The sequence below is a fragment of the Hordeum vulgare genome, chromosome 7H (genome assembly GCF_904849725.1).
Source record: "Hordeum vulgare subsp. vulgare chromosome 7H, MorexV3_pseudomolecules_assembly, whole genome shotgun sequence".
In the NCBI taxonomy this organism is placed as follows: Eukaryota; Viridiplantae; Streptophyta; class Magnoliopsida; order Poales; family Poaceae; genus Hordeum; species Hordeum vulgare.
The window spans coordinates 115,085,441-115,106,480 of NC_058524.1; the positions used below are offsets into that span (position 1 = coordinate 115,085,441).

Consider the following 21,040-nt stretch of genomic DNA (forward strand, 5'->3'; position numbering starts at 1 on the left):
CTCTTACTTCTTGTACTCGTAAGTTTAGCCACCAAATATATGCTTAGTCGCTGCTGCAACCTCACCACTTAACCATGCCTCACCCATTAAGCTTTGCTAGTCTTGATACCTTTGGAAATGAGATTGCTGAGTCCCCTGTGGCTCACAAATTACTACAACACCAGTTGCAGGTACAGGTAAAGGTTACTTGATGCGAGCGCGTTGATTGTTCATTTGGAGTTGCTTCTTCTTCTTCTTCATCGATCTAGGATGGGTTCCAGGCCGGCAGCCTGGGATAGCGAGGATGGACGTCGTTTCATTTTTCTCGTTTGTTTTCGTCCGTAGTCGGACCCTGCTCTTACTCTTGCGACACGACGAGATGCGCTTCTATCCCTGACGAGGCCCTCGTGCCAAATTGAGGATAGGGTCGCATCTTGGGCGTGACAGAAGTTGAGTAAGATTCAATGCCCAGCGACTACACAAGATAGAGAGAAGATGATGTCATCCCCTATGCTTCAACCAGAGGTTCTATTATGTATGCGATGATGTGCAGAAGACCAGATGCCAGCCTTGCAATAAGTATGCTCGGAAGGTTTCAAAGTGATCCAGGAGTGGAACACTGGACAACGGTCAAGAATATCCTTAAGTACCTGAAAAGGACTAGGGAGATGTTTCTCGTTTATGGAGGTCATCAAGAGCTCATCTTAAAGGGTTACGTCGATGCTAGCTTTGACACAGGTTTGGATGACTCTAAGTCTCAAACCGGATAAGTATTTATTCTAAATGGTGGAGCGGTAAGCTGGTGCAGTTCCAAGCAAAACATGGTAGCTGATTCTACATGTGAAGCAGAGTACATAGCTGCTTCGGAAGCAGCGAAGGAAGGTGTCTAGATGAAGCAGTTCATGACGGATCTTGCAGTTGTGCCCAGTGCACTGGATCCTGTGACCCTGTTTTGTGACAACACTAGTGCCATTGCTCTAGCCAAGGAACCAAGGTTTCACAAAAGGACCAGACACATAAAGCATCGCTTCAATGCCATCCGCGATTATATCAAGCAGGAGGACATGAACAATTGCAAATTACATATGGATCTGAATGTTGCAGATCCTTTGAATAAACCTCTTCCACGAGCAAAACATGATCAACACCGGAACTCTATGGGTGTTAGATTCATTACCATGTAACTAGATTATTGACTCTAGTGCAAGTGGGATACTGTTGGAAATATGCCTTAGAGGCAATAATAAAGTAGTTATTATCATAGTTCCTTGTTCATGATAATCGTTTATTATCCATGCTATAATTGTATTGATTGGAAACTCAAATACATGTGTCAGTACATAGTCAACAAAGTGTCCCTAGTATGGCTCTACTGTACTAGCTCATTGATCAAAGATGGTTAAGGTTTCCTAGCCATAGACATGAGTTGTCATTTGATAACGGGATAACATCATTAGGATAATGATGTGATGGACAAGACCTAAACCTTAAGCATAGCGTTTTATTGTATCCAGTTTACTGCTATTGCTTTCTGCATGTCAATGTATCTATTCCTATGACCATGAGATCATGCAACTCACTGACATCGTAGGAATGCCTTGTGTGTATCAAATGTCGCAACGTAACTAGGTGACTATAGAGATGCTCTGCAGGTATCTTTGGAGGTTTCTGTGGAGTTGGCATGGATCAAGACTGGGATTTGTCACTCTGTGTGACGGAGAGGTATCTCGGGGCCCACTCGGTAATACAACATCACAACAAACTTGCAAGCAATGTGTCTGAGGAGTTAGTCATGGGATCTTGTATTACAGAACGAGTAAAGAGACTTGCCTGTAACGAGATTGAACTAGGTATGGAGATACCAACTATCGAATCTCGAGCAAGTAATATACCGATGGACAAAGGGAACTGCATAATGGATTAACTAAATCCTTGAAATCGTTGGTTCGACCGATATAGATCTTCATATGATGTGTGGGAACCAATATGGGCATCCAGGTCCCGCTATTGGTTATTGACCGTAGAGGTGTATCGGTCATGTCTGCATAGTTCTCGAACACGCAGGATCTGCACACTTAACATTCGGTGACGATATAGACATAGTTGAGTTATTGTGTTGGTGACCGGATATTGTTCGGAGTCCCAGATGATATCCCGGACATCGCGAGGAGCTCTGGAATGGTCTAGAGGTAAAGATTTATGTATGGGAAGTCATATTTTGGTTATCGGAAAGGTTTCAGGTTTTTGGTATTGTACTCGAAAGCTTCTAGAAGGTTCTGGAAACTTCCGGAGGACTCCGGAAGTCCACCAAGGGTTCCACCACGTCCCAAGGATTTGCATGGGCGGAGGGAAGGCGCCCTGGTCTTATTGGGCCAGGCGCACAACTCCCTCAATGCCCATGCAGTTGGGAAAGGTGAAAAGTCCACCTTTGTATGAAAGGGAAGGAGGAGGACCAAAACTCAACCCATGCTGATTTTTCATATACACCAATAGTTTCATCGATTTTTAATCTTTGAATCATGAAAACGAGAAATGTTGTGTGACGACGAGGGGATTCCTGAGTGTGATTTTTACGGCGAAGATGGGGATCTATGCGACATGCCTCACCTGCAAAATGGTAGATTCGTCACCATCAAGCTTGACGAGACCTTTGATGTTTTTACGGTAGGCAATGATGACAACTATTTTTTCTTCTTTGCTTTGTGTTTCTATGCTTCAACGTGTAATTTCTGTTTTTACAATTCGATTAGTGCATCCCCTACCATGCAAGACGGTATGTCTTGAAGAAGCTCGGTTTTCCATAAACGGAGAATATGGAGACGAGGAGAGTTCACGTGAGGACTAAACATGGTTTCATATTTCTGGTTAAACTATACAATGCAATTAATCACTCGCATTTTGATTGCTAAAATTGGGAAGCTCTAGGCAAGGCATATGGATTTGAGGAGGATATGGAAATAACCTTCGATATTCATCCTGAAGATGATATTGAAGGTAATATCGACATTTGGGTGGATGTCGATATGCTTCCATTTTTACCTCTATGTGAGTTCGTCAACCATATTTGTTAAGTAATATGCATTGTTTATTTTAAAATAGTTGGTGTTCGTCCCTACTTAACTTGTTTATTTTTTATTGACGCTTATTTTCTTTCTTCGAGTGAAACACGGAAGATAGTAGACAAGACTCTCTACACTTAGGTCACATCTAACTTGGGAGGAGAAGGATTCTCTTGTCACCTTTGTTAATGATTGCATGTCTACTAGGGACAACATGTATTATGGAGCTCGCCCAAATTATACACCATACATGCCACTAGTGCATAGGTTGAGGGCTATTGACATCCGCGCAAATATCTTGATAAGAGTAGCTAACTACAGTACTATTACATTAATTACACTGCTAATTATTCTACTATTATGAAATTGCATTCCTAACTAGGTTACTATTATGTTATTTGACAGAAACTACCAAATGATCTTTTGCCTCCGTTGATGCATGGTGAAGGTGAGATGGCAATTACAAGTCGTACATGCATCCCTTCCGTTTTTCAATACTCGACTGAGCGCAAACCACAAGGAAAACTCCAAACTGAAGCATGGACAGAATTAAAGAAGGATCGCAAGCCACAAGTTGGAGACCGTTGGATCTCTTTGCTTCATCATGGACACTTAGGTGTTTTCCTGTTTTATGACATTTTACCTAGGAGAGAGGACTAGGTCCTATGAGAGAGAAGTTTCCCTGGTTTATATGACATATATTAACTTGGCATGATCGATTAGGATGATGATTATTGTGGTGTTTTCCTGTTTTATGATATTTTAACTTGGTATGATTAAGATGATGATGAGTTGTTAGATGATCAAGATGATGATTAGTTGTTAGATGATTAAGAGGACGATGAGTTGTTAGATGATTAAGAGGATGATGAGTTGTTAGACATATATTCGATTAAAGTGGATGGATGCAAGTGACCAAGTTGAATTAGAGCAAAATATAATGTTGCCATTCGCAACATCGTATTTTTCTCTAACCCAACTTGATCACTTGCACCCATCCACTTTAATATAAGTGTTGTTTTTCTACAATTATTATCGAAGTTGTATTTTAATATGTATAACCATGTGTAAATGCAATATAAATATAAGAAATAAATACGCGCATTTAGTAGTGGCGCGATTTCTAAAAGCTCGCTACTGCTAGTGCACGATTAGTAATAGTGCGGGTTATAAAAACGCGCTACTGCTAACCCAGTTGCAATAGCGCTGGGTAACCCGCGGTACTTCTAAAAGTTAGTTGTAGCGTCGTAGCAGTAGTGAAGGCTCCTGCGCTACTGATACGGGTATAATCCGCGCTACTGCTAGGTTTTTCCCTAGTAGTGTTAGTTGGTGCCCCTGCCTCCTTCTGTGTTGTAGTATCCAATTCTACTATAAACCTTTTAATGAACTCGTGTGTAGCCGAGGGGCTTTGATAAACCTCTTCATGTATCACTTTTCACCGTGCCCACCATATGGCCCATAAGGTGACTCACAAGTTAACAAATGCCTCATGTGATAATGAATCAATCATTGCAAACAGCCACTGCTCGGCACTCGATTCAGTTGTCTCGCATAAGTGCTCCGCCAACTCACCATCAACAAATTCCCAAAGGCACCTCACCATATTGCACTCAAGCAAAGAGTGTCTCCAAGAGTCAGTTGCGCCACAAGGAGCACAAGTGCTAGTAATAGACATATTCCTATGAGCCGTAAGTCCTCGGTTGGCAATGAGTGTCTCGCTACTCTCGACAGGAACATATGTATTTCTCCTGGTATTGGTGTTTTCCATAATAGTTTCCACAATGACACATCTCTACTAGTACAAGAGGAACCGCCGAACCATCAATCCAAGCTTCCCGCCTCTACTTTGTAGTGATCATCATCTTGTACGCTGATCTCACAGTGCAGCATCCATTTTTATGAAAGTGTCACGCCCATCTATCTTCTACCTCAGTTGTACATATTGTGATATTAAGAATAGATGGAATATAAATTGGTAGACGCACCTCTGATAGTCGCTTCATGTCCCATCTTGCGGATGTATGGTCAATAAGATCTGTGACAAACAAAGGTGGATCGGTTACCCGACATCCATAAGGGCGTAACATGACATCCCTTGGAATCCAATTGTGTGACCATATATAAGTTGAAGCTCCGTTGCCAATTCTTCGTATGAATCAGTGCTTGAGTACATCACGTCCTTCTACTACCGCTATCCAAATCTGGCTTGGATGATTACCAATTCTGCATTCAGAAATGAGCATGAAGGGCAATATACAACGTTTAAAAGTCTTGCACTGAGTGATTCTAGGCTTTGTAGAATGTGTCATGCCTCTTTAGCTCTTTCCCTGCTGAAGATAAGGACTTCTCGCTCCAACCTTGAACTTTGCTCCATAAATAGTCCATGAGGTACCTTGAAGGCCCGATTTTTATGCTCCCACATCAGATGGCATTCCCAAATATTTAACATTCAATGTTTCATTTGGAACATTCAGTATGACTTTGACTCCCCCCTCACATTTTTCGGACAACCCTTACTAAAGAATATAGAAGATTTATCATGATTTATACGTTGTCCAGATGGCTCACCTCATTAGCCCCCTCTCCACTTGCCTTGAAGAACAACAGGCTGTCATCTGCGAATAATAAATGGTTGATTGATGGTGTCGTAGCCGCCACCCTTACCCCACTTATGTTTGATGACTCGTCTATGGATTTTAAAAGGCATGAAAGACCCTCTGTTGCTATCAGGAAGAGGTATGTGGAGATTTGGTCTCCCTGTAGAATTCCACGGGACGGCGTAACCTCCTGCGATCTCTTGTCATTAAATAAAACAGAGAACTTTACTGTGTTTACCATGCTCATAACAATATCAACCCATCTGTGTGTAAAGCCGAGCTTGAGCATGATAGCTTGCAAGTAGTCCCATTCCACTATATCATATGCCTTCATCATGTCCAACTTTAGCGCACAATGACGGTTCACTTTGCTTTATTTCTTTTCATAAAATGAAGACATTCATATGTTACAATGATGTTGTTTGTGATGAGCCTCCCTGGAACTAAGGTTGACTCCTCTTGTGAAATAATTTCTGGTAGTACTATCCCATGATAGAAAAGAAATGAACATAAAATAGAAAGGTGGGATTGACCCATTCGGGTGCGAGAAAAATACAAGAAAGGAGGTGTGCTTCACACTGAAATAAAAATAAAAGATGTTGTGTTAGGTAATTTCAGCTATGGCGAGAGCGAACGAATAGAATTATATTTGCCCTTTAGGAAATCCAAAGTATGAATAAAAGCATTAATAAAAATCAAGCAAACCTCCAAACATTTCAAGATAATACAAATGTGCATGATTTTATATGCTCAAGACAATATATATATATATATATATATATATATATATATATATATATATATATATAATCCAACTAATGATAAAACCAAAACTCAGAAATAAAATTTAGGTTGTTATTTACTCAAATTAAAACTTTCAGATTACAAAAACATAATTGAAGCTTTTGTTAACAAATAAAACAAACAAAAATTTCTGGCCCTACTTTTTTGAAAACTTTTTCCTAAAATTCCGAACATCGGGATGTTACAATTGACAGTCATCAGTATCCAATGTGACTACGAAATATCCGTATTTAATATAGATTTGGGTTTACCTCCAACTAAAATTGTCAAGCAATTGCAATTATGGTTATAAATTGTTGTTGGTAAATGTTTATTGTAGTAGTAACTTCAACATTATATTTTGGAGTAATGATTATTATAACTTTATTTAAATGAAACAAAGGTAATTCATTAGTTTCAACCCTGTGTTGTCATATAATATCAAATTAAAATATGGTATTCACATGTAAACCTTATACGGAGACTAAGAGATCATGATTTATACACCTTTCTATATTTATTTATCGATACTAAGTAAATATACTAAAATAGGTGCGCCACACCTTGGACTCACTTACCATCTACAATACAATACGAGTTTCATTTTATTCATATAAAGTCAATTCGACGGATCAAGTTTTCCATATGAACACATTTATATAGAAAGAAATAGAAGAATTCCAAAAACTGATACAATTTCACTATTGTCACCTCACACCATCCAAAGCGCATTTCTTTTCATACATACATATATGTAACACACAAATGCAGTGGATGGTACTCTAAGCAGCAAGTAGATCTTCTTCCATTACATAATTAGACAAAAGAGCCATCCGAAACGTTCCAGAGAACCGAGTTTATTCTGTTCCTGCGATCTTCTTCTTGAAGCTCTCGATGTCGGTGGCCAACTCTTTCCTGCTTTCCTGTAAGAAGTAAGGAAAACCAAACCATCCATGTAAATTAAATAATCTTACGCGAAATTGGCCAATTCAATTCAATTCAGACACACACAAGAAGTACCATGTGCTAGCATTGTTTACCTTGAAGAGGAGGTAGCGGTACACGAACCACCCGGTGTACCCGAGCCCAACCAGCTCCAGGAGCTTGGGGAGCTGCAAAAAGCGCACCACCAAACAACATAATTCATCATCCACCACAGTTCATCGCAGGATTAATAATAATAACTGAGCGAGAAAGCAAGAGTCGGTTAATTTGGTCAGCGGGCACGTACCAACGGGACGGAGTTGATGGCGCCGACGACGACGGTGGTGAGCCAGAGCGCGACGACAGCGCCGCCGCTGTAGAGGAGGAAGGTGGGCTTGTCCTCAATCGCCTCCCACTGTCACACGGGAGAAGAGAACGGGTGACGATAGGGCACATTGTGTTGCGCACTGACTGACCAATACGGCTCATACGTTTACGCAGACAGGTAGCTCGTACGAACCTTCCCCTTGAGGTCCTCGATGATCTCATCGCCGCTCGCCGACGTGTCGTCGGAGGCCGCCTTCACGCGGAGCAGGGACGGCCTCGGCGCATCTGCAAGCTCGGCCAAGCCGTCAGAGCCAAAAGAATCCTCCGGAAAAACCCGGCTGATAGTACGTAGATAGCATAGGATGCATGTGCACCTTGGAGGCGGAGCGGGTGGAGGTTGCGCCGCGGGAGGAGGGCGGAGGAGCGTGGGGCGGCGTTGCTGGTGGCGGCGGGGAGGCGCGCCCCGCCGAGGAGGGCCACGGAGTACGCCGTGGCAGCCATTGATCCGTCAGTGCCTTATCGCTAGAGCTATCGCTTCCTCGGCCTCTCGCTCTGTGTCTCGCCCAACAACAACAAAAGCTGGGACGCTTGTTGTGTAGGAGGGGCTCTTGTGCGGCCGCGCTCGCCCGCGTCTTGGTCCCTCGGAGCGGTGACGTGGCCGGCCGCTTGGCTCTGATTGGCCGCCTCCCTATCTTCAAATCCATAGATGGCCTCCCTGCCCTCCCGTACCAGGCATTTCTTTGGTTGGTGCCTGATGAGTGCGGACTGCGGATTTGACGGTTGGGGAATGCAAGGTCGATCTGCATTTTGCTAGTGCTAGTACTCAGCCTCTGCATCTGTGTGTTTGCTATTGCTGCAATTTCTAGTTTCTTTTTTTACACAAAGGACTCGATCTAATACAAAAGTCCATAAGTATTACCTCTGTAAACTAATATAAGAGTGTTTAGATAACTAAAATAGTGATCTAAATGCTTTTATATTAGTTTACAGAGGGAGTACAAAATAAAACATATATAACACACATAAAATTTTTTGCATCTACAGGTCAATGGATCATCAAACGACCACTACCACCATCAGGACAAGCCGCCGACGCACCGCCCCCTTACTAAAGCCTGCCTGACCTCCTCGATGACGGCAATTCCTCATTTATTGCAGAATATATGGAATGTTTGGTTAGTATCCTACTGCGAGCAGTCTAAAAGCAGGATCTTCAAACAATAGTGTCAAACGAGCGAGTATATAGCTAGCCGTCATACATTGGTCTCATAATCTCAATATAATTTTTATGTTGGAGATGCTTTGTTCAGTGGTCTCATAATCTCAATGTAATTTTTATGTTTGAGATGCTTTGTACTTCACGTGAACTTTGTAATTCCTAACTTATTACAGGATATATGCAAGTTTGGTTAGTCTCCTGCTCCTACACCAATCTAAAAGCGGGATCCTCAACCAATAGTGTCAAGGACCCCAATAGCCAGCGAACGTTCACAATGAGGGGTAGCGTTTGCCAACGTTTTTACAAGTAGTTTATTCAGTGACGCATGACAATTTTTCAGAGAGACATGACAGTTTCCAAATAGAAAGAATTTTTGAGGCGAAAACAGGCAGAAACTACCAACTGCTATCACCTAAAAACGTCATTAGAAATGTTCGCTTGCCAATCCCGTCCCAGTGAACGCTTGCCAGTTAGTGTCAAACGAGCGAGTATATAGGCATAGACCGAACGAGTACACTACAGTCGGCATGTACATACTGCACGTTAAATCATTACGATAGCGTGTCAATATTCTGCGCAAAAGTGGAGAATAAATACACTTTGAGTACTAGTAAATGCTAAACTGCCAATACTAATTGTTTTTCTTTCCTTGTCCTTAACCTACTTGTTTGTATAGCTCGTGGAGAACACTCGTTCGGCCACAATCTTGGCACTTGAGTCTGGAGACATCAGCTTCCTACACCTGATTCTGATCCGTATCAGCATCCTGAAGCAGCAGGACTGGAATCCACTACAGGAATTACAACACTACAGGTTCTGGCAACACACCTTGCACATTCATTCAAGGATATGGCGTGAGCCTTACAATGGCCAAGATAATTTCTGCATCTGAATCATGAATGGTATGGTCACCGCCATGAAGTTCGTACAGCGCCCCTGTCCTCCAAGTCATATATCCTAAACTTTTCCTACCAACTGAATAATTAACTTGCATCAGCCGAACTGTCACTGTCTGAGGAGAAATATATGTGTTTTGCTGTGGTTGCTTCTCGTGTAGGCTCATCGTCTGGCTCAGATTCATCTTGGTCGGATTCATCTCCTTGCTCGGATGAATATCTGGTCTGTTCCGAGAAGATGAATTCAGCAACAATTGGCAGATGATCACTGCCCATTTCCTGATGATTTTTCAGCATGACATCGTTGTTAGCGGTCAAATATGAGCATTATGTATAACAGGAAATTTACGGCCAAAACTCGAATCATGACATTGCCCAAGCCCAAAGTTTAAACATATAGTCCTTTTTCACATACAGATTTGTCTAAATAGTATGATGCATTAAAATAGGAAGTACCCTGGTTGGAAGACCCCTTGTCCTCTTCAAAGCATCCACAGGTAGTGTGTCCAAAACTCTGGAGCATTCAAGTCCAGGAGTATACCTTCAACAACGAGACTCAGCCATATTGTATATGTGTATAATAGATGCAGACACGTTTAGAAGCGTACCACAAATAATCAACAGTCCCCAGAAACTTCTTGTGATATGACGTTGCTAGAGGTTCACCATGATGACCCCTATTGCTTGAATTTCCCTAAAATAAACCGGCTCTTCATTTCAACTATATGTCGAATAGTCGAAGAGAGTGCTTCAGTTTCTACTAGAAAATAAATACTACCTTCAACATAGCATAAGAGCTAGAAAGCTTCAACGGATGTCTAGCGACCATGACATTTGAGGACCCTGTCGCATTTCTCACTTCTTCGTCACTCCATTCAAAGTTCAGTAAACTACAAGGAAGGTAGATAAAAATCTTAAAATGGACAAATGTGCTAGGTCAACTAAAATCTGACAAGAAAGAATTCTAACCTACAATACAAACCAAATTCAGAGCTATCCAGTCCAGACAACTGCCTTCTATCATGCAAAGAAACGTTCAGCTGGTCACACCAAAAAGAGCACATTGTATGCATTGTAAATCAGTTCTATAATAACCAGACTATAACTTTGGGGATATGCAAGAAATATCTAATGCAATATTTCACCTTCATTGTCGACAAGAACTTATAGATGGCACTCTGGTCCAAGGAAGAGAAAAAAGAAAAGTTAGAACCAATGAAAGAAAAATGTTAGCTCTAAATCACAAGATACCACATTTCAATAAAAAAAAAACCTATTTACAACTTAATACCCTAATTGTACCATCCAACACCCGCGTTCAATCTAAAGCACTATCACTCATGAGCGGTAACATGTCATCTCAGTTCCAGAAACTAAACACTTGTTACAAGTAATTATCTTTATGTGAGAATCTTAAGGCACATATATGCAAGGAAGCAACTAAAACATACTTCAGGTGTGCTGTTAAAATCACCAGCAAGCACAATAGGAATTCCATCCCATTTTCCAGCAAGAGCATTCGCCCTCTCCAGTAGCATGCGGATCTGGAGGAAGGAGAATCAGGAGTAAACAATAATTTGGGTAAAGTTGGAAGGAGTAAATAGATATCTGTCAAATTTGAAGTGGCCAACAGTCATTTCAAACTGTGCATTACATTCCTATCAGCTAATGAGGATTATGCAGACCATCTTGAGACACGACTACACAATGATATTAGATATGCATGAAACAAATGATGCTGATTTTATCTGAACTGACATACCTGTCCCATTTTTACATCTCCACGCTTTGGATTAAACAAAACATGGATATTCCCGAGTACAAATTTTTGGGTTCCGTTAAGCTGAAAAGGAAACATGTCAGAAGAAAAATAAATATAACCATTTTCTTCCAACAGTAAAACATTGGTTACTTAGCAGAGACCTGAATAAGAAGAAAAAATATACAAAAGATGGTAGCTGGGAGGCTATTCAGAAAATGCACGATTGTAGTACATCATTTGGTTCATTTACACAATGTAAAGGGAGTCACAAGACAGTGCTAAAATTATAATAATACATGGTGCATGTTTCCAGATAGAGCTATTCGACTCACAGAGAAAAGATGGAACTATCACAGAAAAAAAGATATCCCCTCCTTCTCTATTTCCTGCTAGTTCTACCCATTATTTGGGTCTCAGGCCCATATCAAATAGGGAAAGCATTAATAGCAGAAGAAGCCAAGCGATTATCTGCTAACTCTTACCAGGATGGATGAGAAATTACTCCTTACTTTAGTTAATGAACTGAACCAACTAGTGCTTTGATGTAAATCCAAGTACCTCAAAAACTAATACTTGAGCAACATTATTTCGTAGATTGAATTCACTAAAGTCAATACTATCTTCCTCAAGCAGACGTAACCTACAGTTCAAACAAACAGAAAGGATAAAATTGCTGCTTTGTTCCAACCAATAAAGATAACAAGCGGAGAAGGGGTAGCATTAGTCATACCGTTCTGACTTCCAAAAGGTAGCACATCCATCTTTAGCATCCCCAGTGCGCCCCTGAGGATGGCACGGGACTCAGCTTAAGATTTGAAAGGCAGAAATTTCAAAGAGAAATGTTATAGTGCTATACCTTAAAGCTACATTCATAGCCTTTGTTCTTCATTTCTGCAGCAATTTCCCGGAATCTATCCACCTCCTATTTTCCAAACATAAAGTGTTACAGAGTACAGTGGAAGGATGACATCGCCAATATGCAGGTTGAGTTCTTGCCTGAAGACACACTAAGTCAGAGTCCCAGTGCCTAATTTCATGGATAATAAGCCTTCTCCTCGAATCCCATCTCAAAGCATCCCAAGGGACGTCCAAGTAAAGGTCAGGATGGTTCCGTGCATTGTTATCCGCCAAGATGTTGTATGACATGATTGTGCATGCATCTAACAAAAGAAAGCATAAGTACAGGCACGAATGCCTCCATCTCAGCAACACAATTCCACCCAATCTGATACAAATTTGTGATAAGCAACACACTTCCAAGCCAACAAGCCAAACTGATCCAACTTTGTAAGGGAAGTACACACGAAGATCATGACTTTGTGGGAGATTGCACTAGCTGGGTAGAAGATTTTGACTTTCACTGAACTTTTTTCTTTTGGAAAATAACTTCCACTACCTAATTGGTTGAACTAGCTCCTTACTATTTCCCGGTAGCAGTAGTGCAGTATTACTAGTAAAATAGCCAATGCAAAGGCCAATTTTTACCAGACCTATACACAAACAAGTGGTGAGCAAAGGTAACCAATCTCCTCGACAACGACAGCTATGCAGCTAACAGGATACCTGATCCCGAGGTGGATGCCTCGTCCGCGAAGACCCACTGCCGGGAGGGCACCGGGGTATGTGGCGCGCGGTACCCCTGCCAGACGCGGCCAGACGCGCCTGCAGGGTTCTGCCAGCGGCGGCGGTGGTCGAAAGGAGCGACGTATGCAGCGGACGCGCGCCACACCGCCGCGCCGGGAGCTGAGGGAGAACGTCCGCGCTTCCTGGGGCGAGGGGCCGCGGGAGCTGGCGGCGAGAGGCGCGCGCGCGAAGAGTTGTACGCCATTGCGGCGACCTGTGGCGGTGGGCCGGCGAGGGGTCGGTGGGTCAGGTCGGGGTGAGAGGGGAACGGAATTTGACGGGGTCTGAACTCATTTTGCCGGTTCCTATACGAGGGGTTGAGTAGTACTACTATAGGTGCCTCAGTATCTGGATCGGACGGTTCAGATGTGTTGTAAATCTAGGTTATTTTATTGACCACCGTTCCACATATATGGTGTTTTTTCTTTGGGGGCTGCTACGGATCAGGCCAGGAAATCATCCGCCTAGCCAGCCGTTAGATTTGGCGCTAGGGGACGTACGATCTGGCGCTGCATCCGAAGCTGCAGGTGCTGTCCATGGCAACATCAAGCATCGACAAAAGCTTCATAACAACCCCAGCACCGAGACGAAGCTGCAATGGAGCACCGACGCCACACGCGAAGCTTCAGTGCAGCACCGGCGAAACTTCATTGACGCCCCGACGAAGCTTCAGTGCAGCACCGCGAAGCTTCATTGACGCCCCGACGAAGCTTCGTTGCAGCTTCGGCAAAGCTTCATTGATGCCCCCGCGAAGCTTCGTTGCAGCATTGCCCGTAGCTCTGTCGAGGGCCATGGCAGTTGCTCGTATCCCCTCCTCCTCCAACGCAGCTCCGCCATCAATATGGCAACAACCTCGCCGCGCATCGCCTGCTGCAACGCAGCTCCGCCGTCGGCCATGACAGCACCGTCCTCCCAACCTAGCCTATAGCAGCATGAGGTGACCGACAACTGGAATTGCATCAAAGCACCGTCCTTTGTGAAGCCCGCTTGCAGCAGCAACGGCGGCTATGGTCTACGATGGCAGGCACTGGCACTTGTGTGTGGTGCGGTGTGCTCAAGGAAGAAGAAAGGAAGGAAAAAGAACGAGCGGTCCAGTTTGTGGGGGAAGAGATAAGGGAAAGGATGAGCGAGCAAACAGGGACGCGTGGCGGGCGTCGGCCGCGGCTTACGCGAGTGAAAAATCAGCCGGTTGTTTTTAAGTGTTTTCCTTTTTCTTTATATATCTCCGCATATATGTATGGTGTTAATTAGGGAAGCTAATCTCGTCGTTGATTGTTTGACAAAACACTCCTATAACTCTGACTCTTTTGAGTTTTTGGGACGCTACACCCTTTGTTTTTTTATATCTCCACGTATATGGTGTTAATAGGGAAGCTAATCTCGTCGCTGATTGTTTGGCAAAGGCGGCTGCTACGGATCAACCGACTGATTTCCCAAGAAATCACTCGGGTCCCCAGCCATTAGATGCGTTCTACAAGGACTTTGGATCTAGTCAACGCAAGCAACGATCGCTCGTCGTGATGAAGCTTCATTGCAGCGCGAGTGGAGCTTCATTGCAGCGCGGGTGCTGCATCGCAGATCTTGGTGCCGCCGGTGAAGCTTCATTGCAGCTTTGGGCGCTGCATTGCAGCTCTCGTCTCCGTAGGTAAAGCTCCATTGCAGCTCAGGGCGCAGCGTCGCAACTCTTGGCGCCGTCGATGAAGCTCCATTGCAGCCGCCGATGAAGCTTCATTGCAGCGCCACACTGGCGTGGCGATGCTCCAATGCAGCACCGACGACCGATCACAGCTCCGGCAATGCTTCATTGGAGCGCGACACCAGCACTACGGGCTCCATCTCAACATCTCGTCGGCGCCGTCGACGGAGCTTCACTACAACGCCACCCCCGTGCATTGGTGCTGCTCCATCCCAGCCCCGGCTGCCCCTCGTCGTGCTTCATCTCAGCATCATTGCTACGGAAGGAAAAGAGGAATAAGATGAGGAGGAGAATGAGTGAAGGAGAGAGCACTGGAAGGGATAAGGTGGGAAGAAAAGATGTGGCTGAGAGGGACACGTGAGGAGCCAGCGACCCGGCTGATTTTTGAGTAAAATCAGTCGGTTGATCCAAAGTGTTTTCCTTTGGCAAAACACTGTTATAACTCTAATTCTTTTGAGTTTTGGGACGCTTCACCACTAGTGTTTTTTTCTTGATATCTCCAGATATATGGTGTTAACTAGGGAAGCTAATCTTGTCACTGATTGTTTGGCAAAACACTGCTATAACTCTAACTCTTTTGAGTGTTGGGACGCTTCACCCTCAGTGTTTTTTCTATATCTCCATATATATGTTGTTAATAGGGAAGCTAATTTCGTTTCTGGTTGTTTGGCAAAACACTGCTATAACTTTAACTCTTTTGAGTTTTGGGACACTTCACCCCGAGTGCTTTTTTCTTGATATCTCCACATATATGGTGTTAACTAGGGAAGCTAATCTCGTCGCTGATTGTTTGGCAAAACACTGTTATAACTCTAACTATTTTCAGTTTTGGGACGCTTCACCCCGAGACTATCTTCTTCCGCAAACTTAAATGATATGGCTATTATTAGGGATGGCAATTTTATCCATGGATCTGGATACCCGTGGATACCCGACCCAGTTGGGCAAGGGTATGGAGCGCATTTCTGCCCATGGTTCCGTGGATATGGATACCCACGAACAGTTGGGTTGGGCACAGTTTTAATTTTTGCTCCATGGATACCCATATGACACATGGGCCCCTATGGTAGGGACACTAAACTAAGAAAATGTCCAACCCCAAGTCACTCGTGGTCAGAGAAGGTCAAAGTCTGACCCATCTTCCCTAATCCCCCACAACTGCACTAACATAATTATTAAACCTAATCTTTGTTAACAAACGATGAAGAGTTAGTTTGATCTTTGGGAAGGCTTCATGTTGATTTTTCTATGCCCATGGAGCTCCATGGATATCTGGATGTGTTTGGGCATGGGCACATTTTGTGTCCATGGATACTTTGGTGGATGGATAGAGGGTACGAATATGGGTCATGGGTTGGATTTGGACCAGCTCCACCCGCTCCAAACCCGACCCATTGCCATACCTAGCTATTATTTAAAGAATTAAGTTATTGATGTTCAAAAAAGACTAGGACAAAGCCTGTCCATAAAAAACCTAGGACAATGCATGTGCGTTGCAATGGGATATGAATATTTTAATGGGGATCCTACGCATCGGTCGGCAGATCTTTTTAAAAGATCCACCGTCTCGTCGAGTCGTCGGATCTATCGGGATGAACGTCTTTTTTCTACTTTGCAACAAAGACCTTATTGTAGAAACATTTATAACAGAGATTGTATTACAGATTTTTTTTGCAGCAGAGGGTGTCTTGTAAAAAAATTGCAACAGAGAATGTGTTGCAGATTTTTTGTAACAGAGGTATTGTTATCTAGCTATTATTGTTGTTGATTTCTTTGCAACAAAGTTATCGACGTAAGAAAGTTTTGCAACATTAGTGATGTTGCAGAATCTTTCATGCAACACGGAGGATGTTGCAAAAAAAAGGTCTCCGGTGAGGGACTAGCAACGCTGCCCATCGGCGAGCGTCGAAATCTCTCGCCATGTCGCTCATCGCACCCTTCTCTCCGGCGAGGTTGACGCACCGTGCTTGGCCAACAGCTGTGGTGGAGGCATGCGGCAATGACAACCTGTGCGCCCGACCTCGGTTGCAACCTCGTCGCCCCATCCTCCTATCCAACGAGGTGGGCAGTTGTTGTCGGCACCAACATTGAAGCGTCACGTGACGTGCATCTCTCGTTCGGCGCTGCAGGGATCTGGATATCATCGTCTCGTCTTCGTCTTCCTCGGTCTGCAATATACCAGTTGCTGCGATGGTAAGAATGCAACAACAGGCGAGTTAAAAATATAGTAGTAGTGGTTCGTGGGGCACGTGGTGTCTGGGGGAAGGTGGCGGATGCGGGAGTTGCAATCCGTCGTGTGATTACAAGCTTTTTCCATATTTAATATGGTAGCTTGTGATTTATATGTTTGTAATGTGATTGTGTAGATATATATTTATTAAATTATGTTCATGATTTACATTTTATTTTGATAAGAAGTTTGGTAAGTAAATCAAACTGGAATTGGCTCACAAGGTAAGTAAATTATGATGATTCTGTAAGTGCATCCAGTGCCTGAAAGGACGTGGATGTCGCCTAGAGGGATGGTGAATAGGCGCTTTAAAATAATTACGGTTTAGGCTTGAACAAATGCGGAATAAAACTAACGTTTAATTTGTCAAGCACAAAATCTAAAACAACTAGGCTCAACTATGTGCACCAACAACTTATGCTAAGCAAGATAAACAACTAAGTGATAGCAAGATATATGACAAGAAACAATATGGCTATCACAAAGTAAAGTGCATAAGTAAAGGGTTCGGGTAAGAGATAACCGAGGCATGCGGAGATGATGATGTATCCCGAAGTTCACACCCTTGCGGATGCTAATCTCCGTTGGAGCGGTGTGGAGGCGCAATGCTCCCCAAGATGCCACTAAGGCCACCGTAATCTCCTCACGCCCTTGCACAATGCAAGATGTCGTGATTCCACTAAGGGACCCTTGAGGGTGGTCACCTAACCCGTACAAATGGCAACCCTTGGGGGCGGTCACCGGTACCCGTACAAATTGCTCGGGGCAATCTCCACAACCTAATTGGAGACCCTGACGCTTGCTCTGAGCTTTACACCACAATGATTGAGCTCCAAGGCACCACCAAGCTTCTAGGACGCCAAAGCAGCCCCGAAGAAAAATCTCTAGGGTACCAAGTACCAAAAGGTGATAAGATTCTCAAACTTCACTTCCACGTATCACCGTGGAAAACTCAAACCGATGCAACTAATGCAATGGTAAGAACACACGAAGTGGCCAAGTCCCTCACACTTAAATCCCTCCACAACAACAAAAGCTATGGAGAAATATGAGAGGAAGAACAAGGAGCTCACAAAGAACTCCAAGATCCAAATCCAAGGGGTTCCCTTCACATAGAGGAGAAAGTGATTGGTGGAGATGTGGATCTAGATCTCCTCTCTCTTTTCCCTCAAGAACTAGCAAGAATCATTGGAGGGATTGAGAGTTAGCAAGCTCGAAGAAGGTCAACAATGGGGGAAGAACATGATCTCAAGAGATAGAAAAGACCATCGGGGAAGAAGACCCCCTTTATATAGTGGGGGAAGGAATCAGACCGTTACCCCCACTTACAGCCCGCGCACAGCGTTACTACCGCCGGTGAGGCGCAGTACTACCGTTGCCTCTAGCGGTACTACCGCTGGCGAGGTGCGCTACTACCACTGCCTCTAGTGGTACTACCGCTGCCCCTAGCGGTACTACCACTGGTGAGGAGCGGTACTACCGCTAGGCCACGGTAGTAAAGATATTACTCTCGGGCCTACCGCCGCTTGGAAAAGTATTCGCAAAAAGTCCGACAAAGTACAACCGCTCAGAGAGAGGTACTACCATCCCGAAGCGGTACTACCGCCCACCTGGAGCGGTGCTACCGCTAGGCAGCGGTACTACCGCCCACCCGGAGCGGTACTACCGCTAGGGAGCGGTACTACCGCTTGGCACAAGCGGTACTACCGCTCGCCACTGAAACAGCCATAACTTTCGCATACGAGCTCTGAATCGAGCAAACCCAAGCTTGTTGGATTCACGACGACAAGAGCTATCCAAACAGCTATATAGTAGATGCATATGGACTTCATTTTTTATGAACTCGAGCTTGTCATGAAGATGACCATAAGCTCTAAAACTCACAAAGAGAAACACCAAACAAGAACCAAGAAGTATGATGCAAGGATGCAAATGGTTTGGGCTCTCAACGAACGATACAATCGAGCTACTCACTTGAGAGCCCCCCTTGACAGTATGTCAATCTATCCTAAAACAGAAAACCTATCAAGGGAAAACCTATGTTGGAAATATTCCCTAGAGGCAATAATAAATTAGTTATTATTATATTTCTTCGTTCATGATAATCGTTTATTATCCAGGCTATAATTGTATTGATTGGAAATACAAATACATGTGTGGATACATAGACAAAACACTGTCCCTAGTAAGACTCTAGTTGACTAGCTCGTTGATCAAAGATGGTCAAGGTTTTCTGACCATAGACACGTGTTGTCACTTGATAACGGGATCACATCATTAGGAGAATCATGTGATGGACAAGACCCAAACTATGAACGTAGCATGTGATCGTGTCATTTTATTGCTATTGTTTTCTGCGTGTCAAGTATTCATTCCTATGACCATGAGATCATGTAACTCACTAACACCGGAGGAATACCTTGTGTGTATCAAACGTCACAACATAACTGGATGACTATAAAGGTGCTCTACAGGTATCTCTGAAGGTGTCCGTTGAGTTAGCATGGATCAAGATTGGGATTTGTCACTCCATGTGACGGAGAGGTATCTCGGGGCCCACTCGGTAATACAACATCACACACAAGCCTTGCAAGCAATGTTACTCAAGTGTGAGTCACGGGATCTTGTATTATAGAACGAGCAAAGAGACTTGCCGGTAACGAGATTGGAATAGGTATAGGGATACCGACGATCAAATGGGTTTATTGTATGCGCCCCAAGGGGTCCACATGGGTTTATTGTATGCGCAATAAGGTATAATGGGCTAACAAAGTCATCCAAGGAAAGCCCATGAGGAAAAAGTGGAAAATCCAAAAGAGGTGGGAAAATAAGGAAGGAGTCCTAATCCAAGTGGGATTGGAGAAGGACTCTTCCCTTCCCACTTCGGCCGACCCAAGGAGGGCCTCTTTGGCCGGCGCCCTAAGGTATTTCCCCACCCCTTGACTCCTCCTATATATACTTGAGGTTTAGGGCTGTTTGAGACACAACTTTTGCCACGTGCAACTCAAACCTACACCTCATAGTTCTTCCTCTAGATTAGATTTCTATGGAGCTCGGGCAGAGCCGTGCAGGAATAGATCATCACCAACACCGGCGCGCCATCACGTTGTCGGAGAACTCATCTACTTCTCCGTCTCTCTTGCTGGATCAAGAAGGCCCAGATCGTCATCGAGCTGTACGTGTGCTGAACGCGGAGGTGCTATCCATTCGGCGCTTTATCGAGATGGATCGCGAGACGGTTCTTGGGAGGGATTGTGGGACGGTTCGAGGGACGGATTGTGGGACGACGGTGATTTGAATGACGAAGCTGTACCACTACATCAACCACGTTTCTTAACGCTTCCCGCTGAGCGATCTACAAGGGTATGTAGATGTAATCTCCCTCTCGTAGATGAACATCACATTGATAGGTCTTCGTGTGCGTAGGAAATTTTTTGTTTCCCATGCAACGATCCCCAACAGTGGCATCATGAGCTAGGTTCATGCGTAGATGTTATCTCGAGTAGAACACAAAAGGTTATGTGGGCGTTTATGTTTGATTTGCTGCCCTCCTTAGTCTTTTCTCGATTCGGCGGTATTGTTGGATTGAAGCGGCCCGGACCGACATTACTCGTATGCTTACGAGAGACTGGTTTCATCGACTAACATGCAACTCGTTGCATAAAGATGACTGGCGGGTGTCTGTTTCTTCAACTTTAGTTGAATTGGTTTTGACCGAGGCGGTCCTTGGAGACAGGTTAAATAGAAATTTGCACATCTCCGTTGTGGTTTTTGCGTAAGTAAGATGTGATCATACTAGATACCCATAGCAGCCACGTAAAACATGCAACAAGAAATTAGAGGACGTCTAACTTGTTTTTGCAGGGTATGCTTGTGATATCATATGGCCAATGCGTGATGTGATATATTGGATGTATGAGATGATCATGTTGTAATAGTTAATAT

At 43.9% G+C, this 21,040-nt stretch overlaps 2 protein-coding genes across 2 annotated transcripts; both read right to left on the reverse strand.

Moving 5' to 3' along the window:
• Positions 1-7,000: 7,000 nt before the first annotated feature.
• Positions 7,001-8,268, reverse strand: LOC123412295 (protein CURVATURE THYLAKOID 1A, chloroplastic-like). The gene is made up of 5 exons (XM_045105252.1): positions 8,044-8,268; positions 7,863-7,954; positions 7,650-7,757; positions 7,459-7,530; positions 7,001-7,341 (listed from the first exon to the last, which is right to left on the reverse strand). Exons 1-5 carry the CDS (start codon positions 8,168-8,170, stop codon positions 7,276-7,278), a joined length of 465 nt encoding a protein of 154 aa, XP_044961187.1. The 5' UTR covers positions 8,171-8,268; the 3' UTR covers positions 7,001-7,275.
• Positions 8,269-9,418: 1,150 nt separating this feature from the next.
• On the reverse strand, positions 9,419-13,470 carry LOC123410359 (carbon catabolite repressor protein 4 homolog 3-like). The gene is made up of 13 exons (XM_045103289.1): positions 13,110-13,470; positions 12,543-12,706; positions 12,403-12,468; positions 12,277-12,329; positions 12,105-12,186; positions 11,547-11,627; positions 11,236-11,328; positions 10,930-10,962; positions 10,754-10,824; positions 10,563-10,674; positions 10,393-10,478; positions 10,241-10,325; positions 9,419-10,063 (listed from the first exon to the last, which is right to left on the reverse strand). The coding sequence occupies exons 1-13, from the start codon at positions 13,372-13,374 to the stop codon at positions 9,872-9,874; spliced, it is 1,383 nt and encodes a 460-aa protein (XP_044959224.1). The 5' UTR covers positions 13,375-13,470; the 3' UTR covers positions 9,419-9,871.
• Between the last annotated feature and the right edge of the window lie 7,570 nt (positions 13,471-21,040).